This window comes from Oncorhynchus kisutch, linkage group LG23 (genome assembly GCF_002021735.2).
Source record: "Oncorhynchus kisutch isolate 150728-3 linkage group LG23, Okis_V2, whole genome shotgun sequence".
In the NCBI taxonomy this organism is placed as follows: Eukaryota; Metazoa; Chordata; class Actinopteri; order Salmoniformes; family Salmonidae; genus Oncorhynchus; species Oncorhynchus kisutch.
This window is the reverse complement of record NC_034196.2, coordinates 45,019,043-45,032,143: the sequence shown is the minus strand read 5'-3', so window position 1 is coordinate 45,032,143 and position 13,101 is coordinate 45,019,043. Positions and strand designations below refer to the sequence as shown.

At 47.0% G+C, this 13,101-nt stretch overlaps 1 protein-coding gene across 6 annotated transcripts in view; it reads right to left on the bottom strand.

Annotated features, from left to right (window-relative positions):
- LOC109885075 (transcription factor 4) overlaps positions 1-13,101 on the bottom strand; it is a gene marked incomplete at its 5' end in the record, with an annotated part of 79,278 nt that overhangs the window by 14,285 nt on the left and 51,892 nt on the right. For all 6 annotated transcript variants that reach the window (XM_031802467.1, XM_031802465.1, XM_031802470.1 and 3 more), the window contains 1 exon segment: positions 10,363-10,498. In XM_031802467.1, coding sequence (XP_031658327.1) covers positions 10,363-10,498 — 136 coding nt within the window.

Here is a 13,101-nt window from a genome sequence, read left to right as displayed (position 1 = left end):
TTCTCCTCAGTGTCTTAAATGTAAGACTCAAACATGCAACCTAACACACTGTTTATGGTCATGATCCAAGCTACAAAGATACTGGTCTGGAGTTCTGCAAGAAAATGAAAAACAAAATCCCGGTGGTCGACCTAGAATTGGAGCCAGTTTCTTGACTGTTAGGTCTCTCCAGTAGGGATGTTACTTCTGTGGCTACGACTTTACAACATCCTTACCATTACAATGAGGAAAAACATCCTCTTACAGAGGATTAATGAACAGTTCCCCTTCTATAAAGGATTGGCATAAAATACTATTTGAATGGGTGCCATTGGAATATGTGACATTTACATTACATTCTAAAACAGATCAGTTCTACAAAGTGTGTGAACCTCATTTAAATCACCTAGAAGTTGATTCCTCAGCTGTTATGCTGCAAGGATTTACTTAGAATGGTGGTTGTTTACCTGTCTCAAGATTACACTGTACGTTCCATGTGTTGTACGTTCCATGTCTTGTACGTTCCATGTGTTGTACGTTCCATGTCTTGTACGTTCCATGTGTTGTACGTTCCATGTCTTGTACGTTCCATGTGTTGTACGTTCCATGTCTTGTACGTTCCATGTCTTGTACGTTCCATGTGTTGTACGTTCCATGTGTTGTACGTTCCATGTGTTGTACGTTCCATGTGTTGTACGTTCCATGTGTTGTACGTTCCATGTGTTGTACGTTCCATGTCTTGTACGTTCCATGTGTTGTACGTTCCATGTGTTGTACGTTCCATGTCTTGTACGTTCCATGTCTTGTACGTTCCATGTGTTGTACGTTCCATGTGTTGGGACATAATGCCTTTATGTAAACTGAGCTTTTGTTTAATTTCTGTCTGTTTTTTGTTGTTGTGGTTTCTTTGTTATTAATATTATATCTTTGTTAATGTCTTAATATTGGAGAAAATTCCAATATAAATACTTTTAAAATATAATATAATAATAATATAACGAACGTGCATTCTTCTGCCTCTTCTGAAACACACTGGAAAAGTAGATGTGCAATGGATTATGGTTATTGTAGTTCATTACCATGCCATGTTAAAAAACTTAACGTTTAAGTTCCTTGCTCAGAACATGAGAACATATGAAAGCTGGTGGTTCCTTTTAACATGAGACTTCAATATTCCAAGGTAAGAGGTTTTAGGTTGTAGTTAATATAGTATTTATAGGACTATTTCTTTTCATACCATTTGTATTTCATATACCTTTGACTATTGGATGTTCTTATAGGCACTATAGCATTGCCAGTGTAACAGTATACCTCTCCTCGCCCCTACCTGGGCTCGAACCAGGAACACATCGACAACAGCCACACTCAAAGCAGCGTTACCCATCGCTCCACAAAAGCCGTAGCCCTTGCAGAGCAAGGGGAACAACTACTCCAAGTCTCAGAGCGAGTGACATTTGAAACGCTATTAGCGCACACCCAGCTAACTAGCTAGCCATTTCACATTGGTTACACCAGCCATTAGGCTGATAGGCTTGAAGATAAACAGCACTGTGCTTGCGAAGAGCTGCTGGCAAAACGCACAAAAGTGCTTTTTGAATGAATGATTACGGGCCTGCTGCTGCTCAGTCAGACTGCTCTATCAAATCAGACTTAATTATAACATAATAACACACAGAAATACGAGGTCAAATCCGGAAACTATCATTTCAAAAACAAAACGTTTATTCTTTCAGTGAAATACGGAACCGTTCGGTATTTTATCTAATGGGTGGCATCTCTAAGTCTAAATACTCTTGTTAGATTGCACAACCTTCAATGTTATGTCATAATTACGTACAATTCTGGCAAATTAGTTCGCAATGAGCCAGGTGGCCCAAATTGTTGCATGTACCCTGACTCTGTGTGCAATGAGAAATTACACAATTTCACCTGGTTAATATTGCCTGCAAACCTGGATTTCCTTTAGCTAAATATGCAGGTTTAAAAATATATACTTCTGTGTATTGATTTTAAGAAAGGCTTTGGTGTTTATGGTTAGGTACAGTCGTCCAACGATTGTGCTTTTTTCACAAATTAGCTTTTGTTAAATCATCCCCCAGAGTTGCATCGATTATATGCAACACAGGACACGCTAGATAAACTAGTAATATCATCAACCATGTGTAGTTTACTAGTGATTATGATTGATTGTTTTTTATCAGATAAGTTTAATACTAGCTAGCAACTTACCTTGGCTTACTGCATTCACATAACAGGCAGTATCCTCGTGGAGTGCAACGAGAGGCAGGTGGTTATAGCGTTGGACTAGTTAACTGTACGGTTGCAAGATTGGATCCCCCGAGCTGACAAGGTGTCGTTCTGCCCCTGAACAGGCAGTTAACCCACTGTTCCCAGGCCGTCATTGAAAATAAGAATTTGTTCTTAACTGACTTGCCTAGTTAAATAAAGGTAAAAAAATATATCTAAAAAATCAGCGCCCAAAAATACCGATTTCAGATTGTTATGAAAACTTGAAATAGGCCCAAATTAATATGCCATTCCTATTAGTCGGTCGACCTCTACTCCCTACTACATCACACAGTTCAGACTGGATCTGATTTATCTCAAGAGAAACTACAATTCCCTACTACATCACACAGTTCAGACTGGATCTGATTTATCTCAAGAGAAACTACAACTCCCTACTACATCACACAGTTCAAGGCTGGAACGGATTTATCTCAAGAGAAACTACAACTCCCTACTACATTACACAGTTCAGGCTGGATCTGATTTATCTCTAGAGAAAGTGTGAAATATGCACATTGAATGCACAGAAGAAAACTCAATAGAATTCAAATAATTGAACCGAAGTTGGTCAATTAGTTGTTTAAAAAAGGGGGGAAAAAATAAAGAATAATCGGCTAATTGTTCAGCACTAAGAAATGGAAATACTGCATACTTTGTAATATCAAATGCCTTCTTACACTTTAAAAGATGAAACGAAGCTCACACTCAATCCATCATGAATACAAACGATCTACAGTATGTAGGTTCCTACATGCTGAGTATAAACAATGAATATAGACACCCCAAATATAGATTGAATGGGCTTGTCATTCACACAGTACGGATGACAAATCAAGTGCATTTGATCCAAACATGGGTATACGAGGACATGTAGTGGTCACCGGGTTTCGTCACACTAGCTATGTGTATCCATTTGTACTTTTAGTCGACGCTCTCATCCTCAGGTTGTGTGATCCGTGTCAGAGCGATTAGGATTAAGGGCACATCAACAGATTTTTCACCTAGTCGGCTGAGGGATTTGAACCAGCAACCTTTTGATTACTGACCGAAACACTCTTAACCGCTAGGCTACCTGCCGCCCTAAATTAGCTAGGCTACCTGCCGCCCTAAATTAGCTAGGCTACCTGCCGCCCTAAATTAGCTAGGCTACCTGCCACCCTAAATTAGCTAGGCTACCTGCCGCCCTAAATTAGCTAGGCTACCTGCCGCCCTAAATTAGCTAGCGATGTTTCCCTTTCATAAGCTTGATGTTGGGTGCGGCTCCTGTCCTACGCAACAATAAAAAAACTACTGGAGATTTTATGCACTAGCATGCAATGCAATGAGATATATTTGAACACAATGGGGTATTTACTTTGCAACATGTCTTGTCCTCGACTAGAACAATATAATTGTATGGAGCTGTGCATATTTGTACTGCTGTTTGTGTACCCCTCTACTAGCTAGCTAGCTAGCTAGCTAGGGCAGTTCAGTCCAGTACTAGAGAGACAGTCCATTCTGCATGCCTTCCTGACTTCGATACAATGTGTCATCATGTATTTGTGCATGCACACTGGTAACTTTCATAGCTATCTTGTTAGCTAACTTAGCTAGCTCAGTTATTTGTTTTTGATATTTCTGCACGATGACACTTATTAAGCCTTGAATCTCATAGGGACCTCACTTTCACCACTAGTCATCTAGCTAGCCACGTAGCTAGGCTGGCTAGCTAGGTCGCTAACACAAACTGATTATCATGTAGCAGCCTATGCTGACTAGCGTTGCTAGAATGCTAAAGTTAGCTAGCTAGCTAATGTCGATACACCATAGTCTTGGGTCCACAAAATCTTGCAAATGGTACTCATGACACAATTATGTTTTGACATTGTAATGGCTATTGATGTTTTGGTTGTTTGTTTTATTCTTAGTGACATTGTGAATCTTATATTTTTGATTCAACTGCTGGTTTCTAATCTGGTTTTGGCATGACAAAATGTGTTCCAATTTCCTACGAGATACTACAAGAATTTGGGAACTCGTGGAGACGGAGGCTCAGACATAAAAGATCCAGTCACGGATTAGGCGTCTTAAAAGTTTAGGAAATATTCTGATGGTCATTTGAAGGACATGTCAAAGTGAGTTTATTTTAGTGCCAGATAGGCACTGCTTTTATCTCTTAAATCATCAGAAAGGAGAGAGAAATATGACTGGAAAATAAAAACAACATTGGTGCAAACCCCGAAAGAGTAAGGATTAATGTTTGTGTGTGTTTGGCATGCCTGCCTCTCTGAAAGCAGTGTCTACCAGGCACACTCATCCGGTTATCACGGGAGGGGGGAGGAAGAGGGAAGAGAGGGGGAGGGGGAGACTGAGGGAGTGTCTGCTCTGGAGACAAAAAAGGGGTTTGACTGTATGGTTCACAGTGCCCCCCTACCCCTTCTCCCTCCTCCTCCTCCTCCTCCTCCTCCTCCTCCTCCTCCTCCACCTCCTCCTCCTCCCCCATCTCCCCCTCCTCTCCTCTCCCCCGCCTCCCCCTTTATTCCCCTCTCCTCTCCCCTTTCCCCCCTCCCTCCTCTCTCCTGCCACCCCCCCCTTCTCTCCCCTGCCTCCCCCTTTACTCCCCCTCCTCCCTCCTCTCCCCCTCCCTCCTCTCCCCTGCCTCCCCCTTTACCCCCACCTCCTCTCCCATTCCCCCTCCTCCCTCCTCTCCCCCTCCCTCCTCTCCCCTGCCTCCCCCTTTACCCCCACCTCCTCTCCCCTTTCCCCTCCTCACTCCTCTCCCCCTCCCTCCTCTCCCCTGCCTCCCCCTTCACTCCCCCTCTTCTCCCCTTTCCCCCTCCTTTCCCATTCCCCCTCCCCCTCCTCTCCCCCTCTCCTCCCCCTCTCCTCCCCCCTCCTCTCCCCTATCACTATCCAGATGGAGAATATAGCTCCCTGTTTGTTTGACGTCATTCCATGGGCCTGTGCCAACATCCCTGTCAACATAAAACACTGTTCCCACACTGTCTCACAACACACACACACACACACACACACACACACACACACACACACACACACACACACACACACACACACACACACACACACACACACACACACACACACACACACACACACACACACACACTTTCACAAAAGAGGCCCCTCATCTCGCAGACTTCCTCAAAATGCCCTCAATGGCTCAATCACAGAGAAGAAAATAAACAAAATGGCCGTCAGGCTGCTGCCAGCCTGCTGCCAGCCTATCTGACTCTCTGTATCTGACTCTCTGTATCTGACTCTCTGTATCTGACTCTCTGTGTCTGACTCTCTGTATCTGACTCTGTGTCTGACTCTCTGTGTCTGACTCTCTGTATCTGACTCTCTGTGTCTGACTCTCTGTATCTGACTCTCTGTGTCTGACTCTCTGTATCTGGCTCTGTGTCTGACTCTCTGTGTCTGACTCTCTGTATCTGACTCTCTGTGTCTGACTCTCTGTGTCTGACTCTCTGTATCTGACTCTCTGTGTCTGACTCTCTGTATCTGACTCTCTGTATCCAACTCTGTATCTGACTCTCTGTATCCGACTCTCTGTATCTGACTCTCTGTATCTGACTCTCTGTATCTGACTCTCTGTATCTGACTCTCTGTGTCTGACTCTCTGTAACTGACTCAGTTGTGTGTACAACCAGAAGTTTCTAGACTACACCAGTGACCAGACAAAGGAGGGGAGAGCGGCAGCTACGTTGGAAGTGGAGTGGAGGACTCAGCACAGCAGCTACGTTGGAAGTGGAGTGGAGGACTCAGCACAGCAGCTATGTTGGAAGTGGAGTGGGGGACTCAGCACAGCAGCTACGTTGGAAGTGGAGTGGAGGACTCAGCACAGCAGCTATGTTGGAAGTGGAGTGGGGGACTCAGCACAGCAGCTACGTTGGAAGTGGAGTGGAGGACTCAGCACAGCAGCTACGTTGGAAGTGGAGTGGGGGACTCAGCACAGCAGCTACATTGGAAGTGGAGTGGGGGACTCAGCACAGCAGCTACATTGGAAGTGGAGTGGAGGACTCAGCACAGCAGCTACGTTGGAAGTGGAGTGGAGGACTCAGCACAGCAGCTACGTTGGAAGTGGAGTGGAGGACTCAGCACAGCAGCTATGTTGGAAGTGGAGTGGAGGACTCAGCACAGCAGCTACGTTGGAAGTGGAGTGGGGGACTCAGCACAGCAGCTACGTTGGAAGTGGAGTGGGGGACTCAGCACAGCAACTACGTTGGAAGTGAAGTGGAGGACTCAGCACAGCAGCTATGTTGGAAGTGGAGTGGAGGACTCAGCACAGCAGCTATGTTGGAAGTGGAGTGGAGGACTCAGCACAGCAGCTACGTTGGAAGTGGAGTGGGGGACTCAGCACAGCAACTACGTTGGAATTGGAGTGGAGGACTCAGCACAGCAGCTACGTTGGAATTGGAGTGGAGGACTCAGCACAGCAGCTACGTTGGAAGTGGAGTGGAGGACTCAGCACAGCAGCTACGTTGGAAGTGGAGTGGAGGACTCAGCACAGCAGCTACGTTGGAAGTGGAGTGGGGGACTCAGCACAGCAGCTACGTTGGAAGTGGAGTGGGGGACTCAGCACAGCAACTACGTTGGAATTGGAGTGGAGGACTCAGCACAGCAGCTACGTTGGAATTGGAGTGGAGGACTCAGCACAGCAGCTACGTTGGAAGTGGAGTGGGGGACTCAGCACAGCAGCTACGTTGGAAGTGGAGTGGAGGACTCAGCACAGCAGCTACGTTGGAAGTGGAGTGGGGGACTCAGCACAGCAGCTACGTTGGAAGTGGAGTGGGGGACTCAGCACAGCAACTACGTTGGAAGTGAAGTGGAGGACTCAGCACAGCAGCTATGTTGGAAGTGGAGTGGAGGACTCAGCACAGCAGCTATGTTGGAAGTGGAGTGGAGGACTCAGCACAGCAGCTACGTTGGAAGTGGAGTGGAGGACTCAGCACAGCAGCTATGTTGGAAGTGGAGTGGAGGACTCAGCACAGCAGCTACGTTGGAAGTGGAGTGGGGGACTCAGCACAGCAACTACGTTGGAATTGGAGTGGAGGACTCAGCACAGCAGCTACGTTGGAATTGGAGTGGAGGACTCAGCACAGCAGCTACGTTGGAAGTGGAGTGGGGGACTCAGCACAGCAGCTACGTTGGAAGTGGAGTGGAGGACTCAGCACAGCAGCTATGTTGGAAGTGGAGTGGAGGACTCAGCACAGCAGCTACGTTGGAAGTGGAGTGGGGGACTCAGCACAGCAGCTACGTTGGAATTGGAGTGGAGGACTCAGCACAGCAGCTACGTTGGAATTGGAGTGGAGGACTCAGCACAGCAGCTACGTTGGAAGTGGAGTGGGGGACTCAGCACAGCAGCTACTTTGGAAGTGGAGTGGGGGACTCAGCACAGCAGCTACGTTGGAAGTGGAGTGGGGGACTCAGCACAGGAAATAGACGGTAAGGGCAAAACGGGATACAGCACCATATTTAGTAGCTACTAGTCCTCTGCAGCCAGAGGGAAGGAGACCAACGTAACGCCTCAGACTCAGAGAAGACACATCCTTCTGCAACACTCATACACTGGGAAGATTTAGTACACGTTATCTATAGTTATACTCTCAGCTGTCTGTGTAGTGTGTCTGTCTCTGTAGTGTGTCTGTCTCTGTAGTGTGTGTCTCTCTGTAGTGTGTCTGTCTCTGTAGTGTGTGTGTCTCTGTAGTGTGTGTGTCTCTGTAGTGTGTGTGTGTGTGTCTCTGTAGTGTGTGTGTCTGTCTCTGTAGTGTGTCTGTCTCTGTAGTGTGTGTGTCTCTGTAGTGTGTGTGTCTTTGTAGTGTGTGTGTCTATCTCTGTAGTGTGTGTCTCTCTGTAGTGTGTCTGTCTCTGTAGTGTGTGTGTGTCTCTGTAGTGTGTGTCTGTTTCTGTAGTGTGTGTGTGTCTCTGTAGTGTGTCTGTCTATGTAGTGTGTGTGTCTGTCTCTGTAGTGTGTGTGTCTGTCTCTGTAGTGTGTGTGTGTGTGTGTGTGTGTGTGTGTGTGTGTGTGTGTGTGTGTGTGTGTGTGTGTGTGTGTGTGTGTGTGTGTATCTGTAGTGTGTGTGTGTATCTGTAGTGTGTGTGTGTGTCTGTAGTGTGTGTGTGTCTGTCTCTGTAGTGTGTGTGTGTGTGTGTGTCTGTCTCTGTAGTGTGTGTGTGTGTGTCTGTCTCTGTAGTGTGTGTGTCTGTAGTGTGTCTGTCTCTGTAGTGTGTGTGTCTGTAGTGTGTCTGTCTCTGTAGTGTGTGTGTCTGTCTCTGTAGTGTGTGTGTCTCTGTAGTGTGTGTCGTGTGTGTGTGTGTCTGTAGTGTGTGTGTGTCTGTCTCTGTAGAGTGTGTGTGTGTGTGTGTGTCTGTCTCTGTAGTGTGTGTGTCTGTCTCTGTAGTGTGTGTGTCTGTCTCTGTAGTGTGTGTGTCTGTCTCTGTAGTGTGTGTGTGTGTGTGTGTGTGTGTGTGTGTGTGTGTGTGTGTGTGTGTGTGTGTGTGTGTGTGTGTGTGTGTGTGTGTGTGTGTGCAGTTGGCGAGGGCCTCAGGATGATACGTTGCCAAGGAAGTCATTTCCAGTCTGTAGACAGGCCTCAGGGCTAATTTGCTTCACAGCATCGGTCATATACAATTTCCTTTTACATATTCATATTTGAAATAAATTGTGTCTTCTCTGTTAAATCATAATTACTCACACATTCAATTGTGGACTCTGCCAATTGCACAGATTTTACTGTCGATAAAATATGGATATGAGTGTATGTGATAATTGACCATTTAAAAAATATATTTATTCTTTATTCACCAAAAAAGAATTATACTATAATTTGCTAATGTATATTTCCCAACAGTAACAAAAAGCTTGGAACAAATCCTGTTTGAAAAGCTGATCACATTTGATGTTTCCAGGGCCATGTTTCCATGTTTCCAGGGCCATGTTTCCATGTTTCCAGGGCCATGTTTCCAAGGCCATGTTTCCAGGGCCATGTTTCCATGTTTCCATGTTTCCAGGGCCATGTTTCCAGGGCCATGTTTCCAGGTTTCCAGGGCCATGTTTCCAGGTTTCCAGGGCCATGTTTCCAGGGCCATGTTTCCAGGTTTCCAGGGCCATGTTTCCAGGTTTCCAGGGCCATGTTTCCAGGTTTCCAGGGCCATGTTTCCAGGTTTCCAGGGCCATGTTTCCATGTTTCCAGGGCCATGTTTCCAGGGCCATGTTTCCAGGGCCATGTTTCCAGGGCCATGTTTCCAGGGCCATGTTTCCAGGGCCATGTTTCCAGGTTTCCAGGGCCATGTTTCCAGGTTTCCAGGGCCATGTTTCCAGGTTTCCAGGGCCATGTTTCCAGGTTTCCAGGGCCATGTTTCCATGTTTCCAGGGCCATGTTTCCAGGGCCATGTTTCCAGGGCCATGTTTCCAGGGCCATGTTTCCAGGTATCCAGGGCCATGTTTCCAGGTTTCCAGGGCCATGTTTCCATGTTTCCAGGGCCATGTTTCCAGGGCCATGTTTCCAGGGCCATGTTTCCAGGGCCATGTTTCCAGGTTTCCAGGGCCATGTTTCCAGGTTTCCAGGGCCATGTTTCCAGGTTTCCAGGGCCAGGTTTCCAGGTTTCCAGGGCCATGTTTCCAGGTTTCCAGGGCCATGTTTCCAGGTTTCCAGGGCCAGGTTTCCAGGTTTCCAGGGCCATGTTTCCAGGTTTCCAGGGCCATGTTTCCAGGTTTCCAGGGCCATGTTTCCAGGTTTCCAGGGCCATGTTTCCAGGTTTCCAGGGCCAGGTTTCCAGGTTTCCAGGGCCATGTTTCCAGGTTTCCAGGGCCATGTTTCCAGGTTTCCAGGGCCAGGTTTCCAGGTTTCCAGGGCCATGTTTCCAGGTTTCCAGGGCCATGTTTCCAGGTTTCCAGGGCCAACCAGATGGGAGCCCACCTTCACACGGTGGGTTTTGTATTTGATTTGTGTTTGTTTATCCCGGTGAGCTAGTTGCTACTCTTCTATAAGGTCCTAGTCTATATAACCACCTTATATCCCACAGAGTTGCCTGCTGTGTCACATCGTGCCCTCCACAAACCCCCCCCCCCCCCCCCGGAATGGTACTCACCCCGGTATGTATCAGTCTGGTTGAGATCTGGTGACGTGGCAGACTGCTGGGGCAGCTGGGGGACTGGCACTTGGTTGGGTCTGATGGGATGGCTGCCACGCATGGCCACGCTACCATCTTCCCTGTGAGAGCCCACCTGCAGGGAACCAGAGAGAGAAGGGGAAACACGTTAACCTCAGGAGGGGTACAGCGCAAACACACGATGCGGACGAAGGCCCCTGAACACAAACAGCAGCTCATGATTCATGCATTTATTGAATAATATGACTAGCTATCAGTATACGTTATAAATATGATTCATACATGTTCAGTAAGAGTTGAATCTGCTTTGTGTTTTTCTTCTTGTCATGGTTATCAGGTATCATGGTATAGTGATGCTGGTATCATGGTATAGTGATGCTGGTATCATGGTATAGTGATGCTGGTATCGTGGTATAGTGATGCTGGTATCATGGTATAGTGATGCTGGTATCGTGGTATAGTGATGCTGGTATCATGGTATAGTGATGCTGGTATCGTGGTATAGTGATGCTGGTATCGTGGTATAGTGATGCTGGTATCATGGTATAGTGATGCTGGTATTGTGGTATAGTGATGCTGGTATTGTGGTATAGTGATGCTGGTATCGTGGTATAGTGATGCTGGTATTGTGGTATAGTGATGCTGGCATCGTGATATAGTAATGCTGGTATTGTGGTATAGTGATTCTGGTATCATGGTATAGTGATGCTGGTATTGTGGTATATTGATGGTGGTATTGTGGTATAGTGATGCTGGCATCGTGGTATAGTAATGCTGGTATTGTGGTATAGTGATTCTGGTATCATGGTATAGTGATGCTGGTATCATGGTATAGTGATGCTGGTATTGTGGTATAGTGATGCTGGTATTGTGGTATAGTGATGCTGGTATTGTGGTATAGTGATGCTGGTATTGTGGTATAGTGATGCTGGTATCGTGGTATAGTGATGCTGGTATCGTGGTATAGTGATGCTGGTATCATGGTATAGTGATGCTGGTATTGTGGTATAGTGATGCTGGTATTGTGGTATAGTGATGCTGGTATTGTGGTATAGTGATGCTGGTATTGTGGTATAGTGATGCTGGTATCGTGACAACCCTTTAATGTTTCCTACATCCTCCATATCATTCCCCCTTGATTTTCTCTATAAGTGATCAGCTAGTCTCCCTTTCAGCAAACTCCCCTTCCTCCTTCCCTCTCTACCTCCTTCCCTCTCTCTTCCTTCCCTCTCTACCTCCTTCCCTCTCTCTTCCTTCCCTCTCTTCCTCCTTCCCTCTCTCTTCCTTCCCTCTCTTCCTCCTTCCCTCTCTCTTCCTTCCTTCTCTTCCTCCTTCCCTCTCTCTTCCTTCCTCTCTCTTCCTTCCCTCTCTTGCTCCTTCCCTCTCTCCTCCTTCCCTCTCTTCCTCCTTCCCTCTCTTCCTCCTTCCTTCTCTTTCTCTTTCCTTTTCTCTTCCTTCCCTCTCTTCCTCCTTCCCTCTCATCCTTCCCCAGATGTGTACTACTGCTGTTGACCTGCAGAGGGCAGCCTCCCCCTGTGCATCACAGAGAGGAAGGACCCGGTCCCAATCTACACCCCCCCACCTCACACACACACACTACTACACCCCCATGTTCTATCCTCCTCCTATCCTCCTCCCTCGCGTTCTCTCTCTTCCTCCTTCCCTCTCTTCCTCCTCCTCTCTCCTCCCTCGCGTTCTCTCTCTGTCCTAACTAAACCTGGATGGTAGTAATAGTGAAGCCGCTCAGATCCGTTCAGGCAGGTAAAATATAAAACCCTCTCTCTCCCAGGGAGCCTCTCTCTCCTCAGCGGAGCTCAGTGATTCCCATCCATCTGTCTACTATCATGTCCGCCAACACAACTGACAATTATATTAATACCCATATGTTTAATTGTGGGGCTCCTAATTCCCCCGACGGATCCTCTAGATCCAGCAGGAATTCAGATTTTGGCACAAGTTATTTTTCTCCCTCTTCTCTTCTTTTCCTCTGTCACTCTCTCTTTGCGTCGTACGGTGCCATTCTCCCTCTCTCTCCCTTCTCTCTCCCTCTCTCTCCCTTCTCTCTCCCTCTCTCTCCCTTCTCTCTCCCTGTCTTGTCTATAAGTCCAGCTAAGCCTCTGACAGTGCAACTGGAGATGTCAGCTACACCTCCTTGCTTGATGCAAATATCAGAAAATGTCGAGCGGCTTTGTGGGGAGCGTACCGACAGGCAGAGGGAGAGGGATGCGTTCCAAGCCAGCTGCGTTTGTTTGCTCCTCGTCTTTCATCACAACACAAACCCCAAATGCCAAATGGCACCATCCTGGCTGGGGATAGAAGGTTCTGGTGTACATATTTAATAAAGGTTTTATATTTGAAAACTCTGCTAAATTAGTATGATGATGTGTGGGCGGATGAACATGCGGGGCGGCTGGGGAGATGGTTTCCTAGAGTCACCCTGTCACTTGTGCCACTATTAATCAAGAGGATGGCGCTTCACAGTCCCACACTCCACCTGTCTGTCTGTCTGTCTGTCTGTCTGTCTGTCTGTCTGTCTCTGCCTGTCTGTCTGTCTGCCTGTCTGTCTGTCTGCCTTCCTGCCTGTCTGTCTGTCTGCCTGAGGTACAGTACTCTGACTATGCAGGATTCAGGAAGGAGGTAAACCGAAGGAGGAAGGAAGGAGGTAAGGAAGGAGGTAAGGAAGGAGGTAAGGAAGGAGGTAAGGAAGGAGGTAAGGAA